Raw genomic sequence first — 14,680 nt, 5'->3', positions numbered from 1 at the left:
CGAGCGGCGGAGGGCTGGGAGCGCGCGGAGCCGGAGGCGCGGGCAGGGGCCGGGGGCACCGGGAGGCCCGGGGACGTGGCAGCCGCCCCGCCCACCGCAAAGTCGGCTAGAAGTTTGCCGGGTGCGGGAGCAGGACCGGCGCGCTGACCATGAACGTGTTCCGAATCCTCGGCGACCTGAGCCACCTCCTGGCCATGATCTTGCTCCTGGGGAAGATCTGGAGGTCCAAGTGCTGCACGGGTGAGGGGCGCACAGGGAGGGTGGTGGGGAACCCCCTCGCTGGTCAGCTCCATGCCCTCCTGACTGCAGGGCGGGGGCTCCCCAATGTCTGCTCGGGGTTGGGACTTGGGCTAGGGGGTCTTTGAGACTCTTTTTGCACAGCTCAGCTCCCAAATAAATGTACTGTGCAATATCAAAGAAGGAGGACGTGCCGAGATTATGGGGGGAGGGTGGACTTGTGCCTCCATTGACCCCACCACCACTCTCTCCCAACTTGGCTTTGCCACTGCTAGCTGGAAGAGGAAGGGGATGAGGAGGAGGTGACACGCCTTCCCTCCCATCAGTCACCTTCCTCGTTCCCTCCACCTTCACCAGGGAGGAGAGAGGGGGTGGGCACTCAGGAAGTGGCGCCCAACCCCGGGGTCTTCCCTTCCTCCTGCACCCTCCCCTGCTCCGCCCAGATTTCCCCCAGGCTGGGCCCTCTTCCGTCCCAGGCCTGCGGCCTGCATGCGGCACAGGCACTGTGATGTGGCAGGAGGGGCACCAGCCCGGCCCAGGTGGGCATGGAGCTGCCCCTGAACAGAAGCCCAGGCAGGGCTGGAGGGGTCCGCTGTTGACCCAGCAGTCCAGCTGCCCTGCTGGAGGTTTGGAGAAGTGTCGAGGCTGGACTGGTGGTTGCCACACAGACCCAGTGCGGTCAGGGGCTGCCCAAACCTCCTGCAGCCATTTTTGTTGGCTGGTGTCCTGGAGGTGCCGGCCCTGGGCTGGGCACTGGGTGAGGCCCTGCAGAGATGAGCACAGGCTCCTCCTGGGAGCTGAGCAGCCATGGAGGGAAAGGCTCTGCGCTGGTCTTGAATGGCGGGCAGGGTGTCAACCCAGGAAGAGTGTGGGGGGCACTGAGGAGTGCAAACGTGCCCCAGGAAGAGCAAGCAGCCAATTGAGGGGTGGTCCGCCAGGAAGATGAGTTCAGGACAGAGTGGCTCAGGTGAGAAAGGGCCTTTTCTGTCAGGCGAGGGAGTCAGGACTGGAGAGCCGGGGAGGTTCGAGAGCAGGGGAGGGGGCTCAGGAGGGGACCTGAAGCAGGTCACTCTGGAAGCTGTAAGAGGGGAGGCAGAAAGAGTGGGGTGGGGTGGAGGCGTGGGAGGGGGCTGGGGGAGTGCAGATGTGGTTGACATTCCAGAGGGAGTGGTTTCAGACCTGGAGGTCACTTGGGTTTGGGGTCTCCTGGGAGACGGGCACTCACTGCTCTTCAGGTTCATTCTTTCATAATAAAAAACTTAAAAAGAAAGAGGCCAAAGCAGGTCAAGAAGCAGCATGGAGAGTGTGACCCCATTTCTGTCATATAGGTGCATCCGTGGGTGTCATGTGTACATATACACATATGTGTCATGTGGGTCCGCGTGCACCAACAAAGATCTGGAAGGATGCACGCTGAGGCTTTGGGATGCTCTTTTCTTTGCATCTTTATATATTGTCTGGTTTTTGTTTTACAAAGAATAAAAATAGGCATAACTTTTATAACTAGAAAAGGCTTCTTTAGGGGCCGGCCCGTGGCTCACTTGGGAGAGTGCGGTGCTGATAACACCAAGGCCACGGGTTTGGATCCCATATAGTGATGGCCAGTTAGCTCACTGGCTGAGGGGTGAGGGAGAATCAGTTTGGACCTGTCCCTGTGCTTGCACTGAGGGCCCTGGGCAGGGTGAGCAACCGTGAGTGGGAAGGGGCGCAGTTACCAACTGCTCTCTGCCAGGCACATGCGAGGCACCTGGGATTTTGACAAAACACCAGATGCCAGAGAGCCTGCCCTGGGGGAGCTGACCGTCTAGCCTGGGAAACCGGCAGTACCAGCAGTCACAGCAACTGAGTGAATGATACAGTTTGTTAGAGGAAAAGAAAAAGGGCAGCTGGGTGGTAGTGACGTGCACAGAGGGGTCAGAGGTGAGGTGCCTGGACGCCAGCCCTAGGGAGCAGACCCTGGTGTGACCCTGACTGACCCAGCCCCAACTGCCAGAGATTTGGGCTTCATTCTCTCTCTGCTACTCACCGGCTATGTGACCCTGGGTCTCAATTTTCCCATTTGTCAAACAGGAGGGAGGGCTGCCCTGGTCAGTGGGTTCCATGTGTGATTGTTGGACCCCTCAGGGCCTCCGGCCGGGTACAGGCTCATATTCTCCTAGATGTTCTGTCTCCATGTGCAGCTTGCTTTGGTGGAAACTATTCAGTGTTTTCAAGTGTGAAAACCATTGTGCTCAAGATCACCAGGGCTCCCAAAGCACTAAAGAAAATGTGAGTGAAGCCCAGAGGCCTGGCAGGCTGAGGACAAAGTGGGGGCGGGGGCGAGAGCCGTGTGGGGGGCGGCTAAGTGTCCCCACCAGGGCTGCCTCCTGGACGGTCCTAAAGGGTCTCTGTGAGGGCTCAGGGAGATGGCATCACATCAAGCCCAGCCGGAGCTGGCCTTGGGTCTGTAATACCTCCCAGTCCCCTCACCCCAGAGGGCTCCCTCACCCCTGGCAAGCGCACAAGTGCCAGGCCCCCCACGAGGGACTTGCGTTCTAATGGAATCCTATTCTTGCCTCACATTAGTCCTGCACATCCCTGTGTGTGAGGACAGCCATTTTTTTTTTTTTTTTTCCTTTTTTTGTCTTTTTTCGTGACCGGCAACGGATCGCAACCCTGATCGCAACCCTCGGTGTCGCGCCCACACCGGACCGGGACCGGCTACGGGATCGCAACCCTCGGTGTTGCTCCCGCACCTCGCTCAGCGAGTGAGCGGCCGGTCTGTATGTGGGATCCGAACCCTAGTCGGGAGCGCCGCCGCGCTTCCCAAGCGGCGCACTGTAGCAGTGCGCCACCGGGCCGGCCCCAGGACAGCCATTTTACAGGTGAGCAGTGTGAGGCCCAGGCTTGCCCTAAGCATGCCACACACGCACCCAGCACTCTCCACAGTGTTAGGTGCTTCAGCAGTGTTCCTCCTCGGCCATTAACAATGGCTGGAGGGGGACAGCGAGGAGAGGTGGGGTTGGGGAGGCGAGGGGAGCAGCCAGGCAGGACCTTATGAGCCAGATAAGGATCTGGGTCTTTATTCAAGAGCATTTCAGCCTGATTCAGGACAGAGGAGTGATCCCTCCACTAGAGAGACTGAGGAGGAAGGACAGTTGACTTTCAGATGCAGAAATGTGGGCGTCATTGAGGGGAGTGGTTTGGCGAAGTGCCTGGTGTGGGCCTGAAGAGGAAAGAAAGGTGAGGCTACCTCACCCTGGAGCTACCTCCTTAAGTGACAAAAGTGGCCAAAGACGACTATGAAGCGTGACAACAAAATGCACCACAATTCCTTGATTGGATCCAGGAACAAAACAGGATGGCAGTGGGGAAACTGATGAAATGGAAATAAAGTCTAGAGTCTAGTCAGTAGTGTTAAACCAATGTTAATTTCCTCACTTTGATAAAGTACCATTGTATGTACAATATTAACATTAGCGGACGTTGGGGGAAGGGTATATGGGAACCCTCTGTACTGTCTTCTGTAAATCTAAAATTCTTTCATAATAAAAACTTAAAAAGAAAGAGGCCAAAGCAGGTCAAGAAGCAGCATGGAGAGTGTGACCCCATTTCTGTCATATAGGTGCATCCGTGGGTGTCATGTGTACATATACACATATGTGTCATGTGGGTCCACATGCACCAACAAAGATCTGGAAGGATGCACGCTGAGGCTTTGGGATGCTCTTTTCTTTGCATCTTTATATATTGTCTGGTTTTTGTTTTACAAAGAATAAAAATAGGCATAACTTTTATAACTAGAAAAGGCTTCTTTAGGGGCCGGCCCGTGGCTCACTTGGGAGAGTGTGGTGCTGATAACACCAAGGCCACGGGTTTGGATCCCATATAGTGATGGCTGGTTTGCTCACTGGCTGAGCGTGGTGCTGACAACACCAAGTCAAGGATTAGGATCCCCTTACCGGTCATCTTTAGAAAAAAAGAAAAAGAAAAAGTCTTCTTTAATCTTTACATTTTGGAAAACAAAATAGAATGCTCCCTGGGCTGAGCCTTCCTCCTCCTGCTCTGGTCTCCCTGGTGAATCAACACCTTGTATAGTCAGCGAGTTCTTCTCCCAAAGACAGAGCTTTGGGGATTGTCAGTGGAACTCTGGGGGTGGAGCAAAGAGGAGCCTCGACACCCCCCACCAAGCTCGACTCACACCACCCCCGACATCCTCCCCAGAGCAAAAGCCGAGGCAGGAGGCAGGCACACGCCAGGGGGACTGGGAACTCGGTGTTCGTGTCTTTATTTGGAGACTGGGAGACATATTACAGCTTAATGAGAGGAACAACGACTCAAGTGATCTAATGGGAAGGGGTGAGCTTCCAGGCCCTCGGGGAGTGACAGTGCCCTAGCCAGGGTGTCTTTGTCACGTGGAGGCCTCCCCAGCTCCAGACCCTGCGCCTCTCGAGTGTGGGTGGGCTCAGGAGACTGTGTTCTCATTGTCTGCTCTCCCCCTCTGGCCACAGGCATCTCTGGGAAGAGCCAGATCCTTTTTGCTCTCGTCTTCACCACCAGGTACCTGGACCTGTTCACCAACTTTATCTCCATCTACAACACAGTAATGAAGGTGAGGGGGTTGGGTGGTGGAGGTGGTGGGCCTGCCAAGCCCCCACGAATGATGAAGCAGTCTGCTTGGGGACTTGGGCTGTGGAGTCAGGCCAACCTGGGTCTGAATCCCTGCTTTGCTGCTGACCTGGGCTTGGGCAAGGCCTCTGGCCTCTTTGTACCTCAGTTTCTTCATGTGTGAAATGAAGATAATACTAGTACTTACATCAAAGGGTTTGGTTGTGAAAATTAAATGAGGTAATAAATGTAAATGCAAAAAAAACCCTGCCATGTATTCAACATTCAATAAAGTTTAGCCGTGATAGTGGTTAAAAAATAAGCAAAATTCAACATGGTGCCCTGAACTTTCAGAGAGCTTATTTGGTCATCCATCCAACAAATATTTTTAAGCCTCTACTGTGTCAGCACTTGCAGATATACAAGACTCCTCTTCTCATGGAACCTACATACTTTTTTTTTTTTCCTTTTTGTCTTTTTTCGTGACCGGCAACGGGATCGCAACCCTCGGCGTTGCTCCCGCACCTTGCTCAGCCAGTGAGCGGCCAGTCTGTATGTGGGATCCGAACCCTTGGCGGGAGCGCCGCAGCGCTCCTAAGCGGCGCACTGTAGCAGTGCGCCACCGGGCCGGCCCTGTTTTTTTCCCTTACTCTCTGAATAAAGGCACCTATATTCTAATGGGGGAGACATAGTAAAACAAACAAAAAAAAACTTTGATGAGGGATAAGGCTATGGAGATCATTAAAATCCTATATTAACTGATGTTTCAATAAAAAAAGTTTTAAAAATAGGGTTATGCAATAGAAAATGACAAGGGAGCTACTTCAGGGAGTGTGGTCAGGAAGGGCCTCTCTGAAGAAATGACATGTAAACTGAGATGTGAGTGACACAAGGAATCAGCCATGTGAAGATTAGAGGAAGAGCTTTCCAGGCTAAAGGAATAGCTGGTGCAAAGACCCCCGAGACAGGAACAAGCTTGGTGTATTCAATGTACAAACAGAAGGCCAGTATGGCAGGAGCTCAGCTGGTGAGGGCCACCCGCTGCTGGTCGAGATGCCAACAGAGAGCGGGTGAGGATGGGTGGTGCAGGTGAACAGTTGAGATTTAATTTTATGAAGGGAAGCTGTTGCTTTGAAGCATGGCGCTGTTTTACAGAAGTGTCTCTCAGTTCCACTCTGATGTCCCAGGCCCTGGGCCATAAACTATTAGGTTATGAAGGGGTGAGGCATTTTCTGAGCTTTTAACCAACCACCCTGGCTCTTTAAGACAACATACCTTAGTGGAAGGAGCCCATATTTCAGTCAGTAAAATGAGTGTAACTGTGCTTGGATGCTGATATCAGACTTAAAATAAGAGTGATTTTAATAAGGGTTTATTTTTTTCTCAAAACATGCAACCTGGAGGTAGGCAGTCCAGGGTTGGGATGGCAGCTCCATTGATGTTCTTAACCTCCTTCTAACTTGCGGCCACGCCATCTTTATTGTGATGAGGACTGATGGTGTGCAACCTGTGCAGGTGTTCAGAAGGGCCCCATGCTTGGTTTAATGTTCTGTTGCCCTGTTGAAATTCTTAGTTTTTAACTGGCCGATTTTTTTTTTTTTTTAATTCTTAGTTTTTAAACAAGAGGCCTTGCATTTTCATTTTGCAATAGGCCTGGCAAATCATGTAGCTGGTCCTGAATGTGATATTTGTCCTCAACGTTGTCACAGGGTCACAAATGGGTTCTAGAGCTCTTACTATCACATCACATTCTAGGCTAGAACAAGGGGAGAAAAGAGCAATAGTGTGCCTGCCAGCTGAGTACTCTGTAAGGAAGGTCTCCATAGGGGGAATCCTACCTATCTTGCAGAGCTATTGCAAAGATTAAGTGAGGTGATATGTAGAACCTAGAAAATATTTAACTGAAGTGAGTTGTCTTTCTTCTTCCCCCATATCAGAGAGGTCCCTTTGGGATTCCGTGCATCGTTACTAGGATTGGTAGAAGGGAGGATGCTGTGGGGTGTTGAACTCATTCAGTGTGAACTTGAGTCTGAAGTCTTGAAATCACCGTCTACTTAAATTGAACAAGTATCAAACATCACCTGCTCATTTCATTTCTCTGCCCAAGGGTCCACCTTGAGCATTCCTGGCAGAGATGGCAGACCCAGTCCTTGGCATGGGTGAGTGAAGTCATGCCATCTCAAAGAGGCCAGTTTCCACATTTGTGAAATGAAAAAGTGATCCACTTTATCGATTCATTCACTTATTCAGCATTTGTTTTGTACCAGGCCCTGAGTTAGGAGCTGGGGATTCAGAGGTGGAACCTGCCATCAGTAAGTCCTCTCTTGTAGGAGAGAGACTTGTGCGCCACCACTTACAGAACACGTGATCACGGGCTGTAGTGAATATTTTCACATGTGGCTAAGGTGATAGTATGTGTGCCTCATTGTAGTGAAAGAAGACTTCTTTGAGGGGATAACTTAATCTGAGTCCTGAAATACAAATAAAAGTTCTCTAGGCCAGTGTGGTCCTGCACTAACAGCATCAGCATCACTTGGGAACTTGTTAGAAATGCAGTCTCAGACTCACTCAGACCTACAAAATCAAAAACTCAAGGGGCAGAGGAAGGAGAAGCCATCTGTGTGATTTTTCGGGGGGTTGCTGGCCGGCATGGGGATCCGAACCCGTGATCTTGGTGTTACAAAGCTGCGCTCTAACCAACTGAGCTAACTGGCCAGTCCCATCTGTGTGATTTTGATGCACACTCAAGTTTGAGAACCTCTGGCCCGGAAGGTGGAAGGCCATATCTAAAGTAAGTCATTATATGCTGGAGGACAGCTACTGTAATTAGAAGGGCTTTTCTGAAGGAACAATGGTGAAATAACTCAAGGGATGTTAGTCCTTGTGGAAGAATGCTCACAAGTCACTGATACATGTCCAGGAAGTTGAGGTTTTTTAATTGTTTCAAGAGCCCTGGCATGCCACTGCTAAATCCCCTGAAAAAGGCCAATTCAGTTTTTTGGCCTAATGCTCCACAGATGGACGGGACAACCAAGCACCTTTGCCTCTTTGTGGTAGCATTCAGTCCCAGTGAGAAGCATGAAGTTACTTGACAAAAGTATCATCAACTTCAGGTTCTAGGCCACTGGAGCCAAGAGAAATTGCAAATACATTTCACCTCTTCACCTTTGGAAGGCTTTGAAGCCTAGCCAATAAGGTAGGGAATGACTTCATAGATTCCCATGTCACTCTCCCTTTTTAGGTGGTTTTTCTCCTCTGTGCCTATGTCACAGTGTACATGATCTATGGGAAATTTCGGAAAACGTTTGACAGTGAGAATGACACATTCCGCCTGGAGTTTCTTCTGGTCCCAGTCATTGGCCTTTCCTTCCTTGAGAACTACAATTTCACTCCACTGGAGGTAAGGGAAGGGACTGAACGTACTAATCCCAAAGATAAGCATGTTCCCTAGCTTCCTTTCCTCTGGACCCTTGATGACATCTGGGCTTGCCTTGGTGAACATTACTCATGTGTTGCTCAGGTTTAAGTTTGAAGAAATTGGCAACAAGCTCTTCACAATGCTCTACTTGAAAATGGGCACATCTAAATAAGTCATGATGCTCATAAACCAAGCAGGATCACAATCTCACTCCTGGCTGTTGAGATCTTATGTCCAACAGGTGATCAGCAGATCTCTCGAGCACAGTCCAGGCCCAGAGATTTTAACTCAGTAGGCCTGGGTCCTGACCCATGAATGCATGAGCAACAAGCATCTCAGAAGATTCTGATGTTGGTGTTTATGGACTGCATTTTGAGAAACTGCAGCTCACTTATGGCAAGTTTATACAATAAAACTCTGCAACACTTAAAAATTATGTTCTATAGAAATGTTCATGCTATACTGTAAAAAGAAAAGCAGCGCGTACTGTATACTTGAATCTTAAAAAATAAAACTTTTTTGTATTTACATAAGGTTGGAAAGATATCATGATTAATTACATTTTTTAAAAGAGATCATCACCTTCCCATCTTGCTCAGTCAGCCTCTTCTGCCCACTTTTCTCTTTGGCTTAGATCCTTTGGACTTTCTCCATCTACCTGGAGTCAGTGGCCATCCTACCCCAGCTCTTCATGATTAGCAAGACTGGAGAGGCTGAGACCATCACTACTCACTACCTGTTCTTCCTGGGTCTGTACCGGGCACTCTACCTGGCTAACTGGATCAGGCGGTACCAGACTGAGAATTTCTATGACCAAATCGCAGTGGTGTCTGGAGTAGTACAAACCATCTTCTATTGTGACTTCTTCTACTTGTATGTGACCAAAGGTAGGTGCTGGAAAAAGCTGTTGGCGCTGGCCCAAGAGTTACTCATCCACTCAATATTTGAGGCAATATGGAGAACAGAGCCAAACCTGCCCCTCATGGTGCTTATGTTCTAATAGGGGGAAGACAAACATTTTCAGGAAAACAATTAGAGCTGTAAAAAAAAAAAAAAAAAAAAGGTTCAGGCCCACAGGGTATTATGTGTACTGTCCAAATGTGTACAGGTAAGAGAGCTGTGAGATGACCTCTGACATACTTGGTTAAGAAAACAGGAGAAAAACATTCCAGAGCTTATGAACAAACTCCAAGGTAGGAACCAGCATGGTAGGTCAGTGGGGCAAATAGGCTAGTGTGGTCAAAATCTATAAACCTGGATATACAAGGTCAAACAAGACCAGCTCACATAGCGTCAGGGAAAGGGATTTACATATTCTGATGGCCAACGGCAGCCATTCGAGGGGTCATTTAAAAAACCAATCCACCAGCTGCTGTGTAGGATAAAAATGAGCCAAAGTAGGGAGACTAGTTATGGGGCAGTTGTAATTGTCCAGGAAAGAGGTTATCAGTGGAAAAGATGTGGCAGAGGTTTTGGGAGTAGGGTTGAGAGTATGATGGACTGTATGAAATGTGGAACAGAGGCCAACTGCTAAGTTCATGGCCTAAGGTAGGAGGGTGCCAATAACAGTGAGTCCACAAGTCAGCCTGAGAGGAAGTGTCCTCTCAGCTTTAACATTCAAACACCTACTGTGAGCTAGGCATTGAGGTGCTAAGATTATGCAGTTATAAAACAGTCCTTTCATCAGTATGGTAAATTCTAATTTCACCTCCATTTTCTTCCAGTCCTTAAAGGAAAGAAGTTAAGTCTTCCAATGCCAATTTGATGGCCCTCAGAGATGGTCTACACCCTAACAAGGACATGGAACAAACCATTTTGACTGTTCTCCTTGAAAACCATGACATCAAATGTTAATTCTATCTATAACTTCTCATCAATAGGATCTCCTTAAATACTCATCATGGAATGGTGCCTGACAACAGGAACAAACCTTAAGGTGCCTAACTCATCAATGGGTCAAATAAGCTATTGTTAAGGCCCTGGGGTGAGACTCATGCCAACAGTGAACCCCAATCTAGAAAGATGTCCTTCTGTGTATAAGAATGCCTCAACTGAAGACCAGGTGAATTATTAGGAATATGCTCTTGTGGTAATTTCCATTTTCCAAGAAAGAGACCAAATTTAGGCGGTCAAGATAGAAAAGTGATAGCGTTCAAGTGTGAAATGTTACTGCACTTCCATACTCCTTTAAGCCATAAGCAAATCTAATTCACCAGCTTTGGCTGGAGTTAAGCAGTTTCATGCCTCACCTGTAAAACACTGGCTTGAGTCTTACTTTTGCTCACACTTAGCCCTGCACTGAGTACCTCAACCCCAATAACCACCCTAGGTGGGTATCATCAGCATAATCACCATTTTACTGAAGAGCAAAGAGATGCCCAAGCCCTTACCAGTAGGTATCCTGCCTTATTTTGTGACTCAAATTCTTGGATTAAGACCAATCAATCCCACCTTTCTTTTAGTTTTAGGTGCTAATATGAGTAGTCAATCCAACACCCCCAACCTTAGGAAGCAAACAAAAACTATTTTAAGAGGAGTACCATTGATCTATTCAGAGAAGAATTTTTAATCAATAAAAACTTCACACCTTATTGTCAACAGTGTTTTTATTTATACCTACAAAAGAAAACAAGATGGTATCAAAAGGACAATTTACAAACTAAGAATAGTAACATAGCTCTTAGCATCCTCTGCCTGAACATCACACATCTACAAATCTTTCAAGTCATAACACAACAGGAATGTGTTCAGAGACCAGCAAGGACATGAACAGAGAGCACTGATCCCAAGCAAAAGCCACCAACCTTTCAGACAAGAGAAGTCCGCACAATGAATTGTTAAGGAGGGATTAGGAAGAAGTATCCCATAGCTTACTATTGAAACCCTTTCCCTAAGTGAGTTTCAACCACAAATGCAATAACTAGCATCAAATGAGGATTCTTCTACTCATGTTCTGAATCAACAACAGAACCTGAATTAAGAATGACAGACATGGAAGCAGAAGAGTTACCCTAGAGCTCTATAGAAGAAACTGCTAGATTTCAGCTGTGCTCAGGCCACAATAGCTTTTGAGAAATGGAATTTGCTGTTATTTTGATTTTAAGATTACTATGTCCCTGGTGGAAAAAGGGAAGCAAGCAATCCAAATTCTGCTCACTTGCCCAGAGACCTTTCCCCCAAACAGATGCTCTTCAGAGCTGCAACAGAGTAGTACAACACTGTGGTGGAACCTCTATGTTCAAAGAAAAAAAACCCTAAAAAACAAAAAAACCAACACAGAATTTGATTGTAGAAGAGATGTCCACAACAGACTTGCCAGTGCTTACATAAATCGTGTGGGGGTGGGGGGACTTTGGTTTGAAAGCACAGAGCAGTTTTGCCACATTTTTTTCTGTGCCTACCATCCTCCCCTGGCCTCAACTTCTATAAAATGGGGAACAAAAAGAGAAGAAGAAAGTAGAAAATAAAGGGTGTCAAAGTTTTTACATGCACATATTTCAGCTTATGCTGACAACCTACCTGTATGTTGCACATTGAATCACACTTTCAGAACCCCTCAGAAACCATCCCTTCTCTCTCCCTGAAGAATTTAAAAAGGAAAACAGAAACAGAAACCTCAGGTATTTCTCCCAGGCCCATCTGCTCTATGAGGTCTAGGAAAAACAGTATTACCATGAGTAGGATGAACTCACCTACCTTCAGATGGAGGAAAAGTAAAACGGACTTAGGCTTTAGTCCTCCATAACTTTTCTTAAGCACTACCTACCTGTAAAAAACTGAGTGCAAAAGGATGCTGAAGAAAATTTGCATCCAGAAGCTGTTACAAAGCACTGCAGAGAACAGGGTATGAAGAGAATAAGAGCTCTTAATAAACCCTTAAGATTCTTTGTTCAAGCTAACTTGGCCAAAAGGGCAGAGTAGCTGGTAAAGAGTTGCTTTTATTCTCTACTGCAAATACTGAGTTCAAAAAGAAAATGTGCCCATTTTGAGAATATTCTGTTTACAATTAAAGGTGCTTTTTACACTGCATGTGAATGCATACTCAACCGGTTAATAAAGTAAATTTCCAGTGAGCATTTATATCCACTTGCTCACAGCAGCTGTCTGGCTGGAAAATGAATTTCACAGATGGTCCCTGGTCAGAGAATAGGCAACTTCCATCCAGATGCTGAGATGCTACAGTTTAACCACTGCAATAAACACTTGTGGTTTTTAATTTAAAAGATACACTTAAAACTCAGAATCAGCATTTCAATTTCTAACCTGACACTAAAATGGTTATTTTTCAAAACTGGGAGGGCAAAAGCAGGGAGAGGGCGGGGGGGAAGCAGAGTGTAAGGGAAACAAAACCAATTAGTAATTTTTTTTAACTGTCAAATGTACTTAACAAGCAATCAGCTAAAGCACTGTCTTAAAAACTCATCAGGCCCGAGGAACCCTGATCCAGCTTGAGAAACATTAAAAAGCATTACAGAAAATGTGCAGGGAAATCCCTCTTGGTTTTCTAACCCAGTAATGAGAGCAATTTAAAGCACAGATGCCATCTTCTAAAGAACAATTCAACCCTTCCCCCACCCTCCCTCCCAACTCTGGACAACAAAAAATGGGCACCTACAAAAGGGCCTAATATCTTACTTTTTCTTTTAAGATGAAAAATAGCTCAAATATCCTCAACATGCAAAAAGTTGGGGGAAGAAATTAATCTCTTCCAGTCGGCTATATATATATATACTTTGACAAACTCTGGTATTAGAGACTGGACCATTTTGGTGGGCAGAAGAAATCTGGCAGTGAATTCTAACTAATCTGCATGAAAAGACAAATCACAATGGTTGGAGGTAAAAAATAAAAAAGAAAAAAGAAAAGGGGAAGAGGAGGGAAAAAAAGGAAAGATAGCGTTCCTTTAAATGTAATTAACTCAGCACAAGTCACTACCACATTAGTGGTTTCATTTACGTGAAGGAGGAGGGGGAGGGGGAGGAGGAGGGTATTGGTAGGCAGTCTGCCCCATGTAACCTATCATATTGGTAGCTCCTGGAGGCTGTGCAAACTGTTGTGACATCAGTGGCTGTGGCTGCTGCCCAGACCGGCCTATCCCACTAAACTGCTGGCTAGAACTCTGTGAACTCCTCCCAGTTGAGGTGGTGCTACTAGCTCCGTAAGTGCCAGCACCATATTCTTGGGCTGTATAGCCACTGGTACCATAAGCAGCTGCCCCATAGGTGCCTTGAGCATAGGTGTATTGGCCTGCTTGTGCTCCAAAGGCAGAATTTGGACTTCCATAGCCACTGCCATTAGCATAACCAGCTCTATCGGTTTCACCACGATCCCGATAGCTCGTAGAATCTCTCCGTCCACCATCCTTGACTCCTCGAAGCCTCCGGTCACACTCATCCTGATACATCAGATTGGGATTGTTGGCTGAAGAAGTGGTCCGGTATCGAGAACGACCTCCTGCAGGGAGGATAGAAGGAATTTTTTAATGCAGATATAGATCCAAAGAGAACCTCATGTAAAAACTCTACTGGGTACAAAAGTATTCAACATAACACGTTTCCTTGATCTTTAGCTAGGCCAGCCTCCAAATCAGTACTTCAAAAATATACCCATAATTTTATTCTTTAATGGATCATACTCAAACATAAAAATTGAAAACATTAAAGGATACTCAACTTTTCACTCTTTCAGGCCCTTTAACTTGAGGATGACCAAGAAACACAATCTTACAATACCAAACCTGGAGTCAGGAAGCCCAGATCCTAGTGTATTTTGCAACTGTGTAGATCCAACTGCTATACCTTAGTTTCTACCACCATAAAATGGTGCAAAATTATTGATGTCTCCATATGGAACAGTGAAAACTTAATAATTTATTACCAGGCTTTTTGAAGGTTATTAAAAAGCAACCACAATTTAGCTTAATTTTGACCATGTACCATGTACCTCAAAATTCAAAGGTCAGTTTTGGACTATTATCTATAGAAGTATTATGCTGCAAAAGTAGGACAATCATGACAAACTTCACATTTTCTTACTTAGAAGAGGCTATGAAAAGTATTAAGCACTGTTTTTTGTTATTAAGCAACATACTTAAAGCCTTCACAGGATTTAAAAAACAAGGCACAATGAACATGAAAAGATACCTTGGCAGTACCTGGAAAACTCCAGGACTTACCCTTACCCCCTCCGCCGCCGCCTCCTCTGTGGTCCACCAGCTGCATCAGTTTTGGATTGATAGCCTGATTAGCCTCTTCCAGAACTTTGACCAGCTCTCTGGCCTGCTTTAGGTTCCCTGGGGTGAAGAAGGTATAGGCAGTGCCCTTGTTGGTGCTACGGGCTGTTCGGCCAATACGGTGCACATAATCCTCTGAACTGTTTGGATAGTCATAGTTGATCACAAACTTGACATCTTCCACATCTTCAAAGTCAATGATGAGT

At 46.9% G+C, this 14,680-nt stretch overlaps 2 protein-coding genes across 4 annotated transcripts in view; one reads left to right on the top strand and one right to left on the bottom strand.

Moving 5' to 3' along the window:
- Window positions 1-3: 3 nt before the first annotated feature.
- KDELR3 (KDEL (Lys-Asp-Glu-Leu) endoplasmic reticulum protein retention receptor 3) lies at window positions 4-10,943 on the top strand. Of its 2 annotated transcripts, XM_008566878.1 has the most exons (5): window positions 4-240; window positions 4,728-4,828; window positions 8,066-8,224; window positions 8,877-9,129; window positions 9,967-10,943. In XM_008566878.1, the coding sequence occupies exons 1-5, from the start codon at window positions 150-152 to the stop codon at window positions 10,005-10,007; spliced, it is 645 nt and encodes a 214-aa protein (XP_008565100.1). In that variant the 5' UTR covers window positions 4-149; the 3' UTR covers window positions 10,008-10,943. The 2 variants fall into 2 exon arrangements, with proteins under 2 accessions (XP_008565100.1, XP_008565099.1); XM_008566877.1 differs by lacking the exon at window positions 9,967-10,943 and having other exon boundaries at window positions 8,877-9,274.
- Window positions 10,833-14,680, bottom strand: part of DDX17 (DEAD (Asp-Glu-Ala-Asp) box helicase 17) — a 19,539-nt gene continuing 15,691 nt past the window's right edge. The window contains exons 12-13 of one of the 2 annotated variants that reach the window (XM_008566879.1): window positions 14,418-14,660; window positions 10,833-13,696 (exon numbers count right to left, since the gene is read on the bottom strand). In XM_008566879.1, coding sequence (XP_008565101.1) covers window positions 13,191-13,696; window positions 14,418-14,660 — 749 coding nt within the window. In that variant the 3' untranslated portion in view covers window positions 10,833-13,190. The remainder of the gene's footprint in view (window positions 13,697-14,417; window positions 14,661-14,680) is intronic. The other variant, XM_008566880.1, reaches the window with a different exon arrangement.

This window comes from Galeopterus variegatus, unplaced genomic scaffold, assembly GCF_000696425.1.
Source record: "Galeopterus variegatus unplaced genomic scaffold, G_variegatus-3.0.2 Scaffold274, whole genome shotgun sequence".
Taxonomy (NCBI): Eukaryota; Metazoa; Chordata; class Mammalia; order Dermoptera; family Cynocephalidae; genus Galeopterus; species Galeopterus variegatus.
This window is presented reverse-complemented; position numbering and strand designations above follow the sequence as displayed.

What these genes read in the sequence shown, in the direction of transcription:
- KDELR3 (XM_008566877.1), top strand. Translation starts at nt 150, where the DNA reads ATGAACGTGTTCCGAATCCTCGGCGACCTGAGCCACCTCCTGGCCATG. An exon ending in TCTACAACACAGTAATGAAG is followed by an intron (nt 4,829 to 8,065) that starts GTGAGGGGGTTG and finishes CTCCCTTTTTAG; the next exon opens with GTGGTTTTTCTCCTCTGTGC. An exon ending in ACAATTTCACTCCACTGGAG is followed by an intron (nt 8,225 to 8,876) that starts GTAAGGGAAGGG and finishes TCTTTGGCTTAG; the next exon opens with ATCCTTTGGACTTTCTCCAT.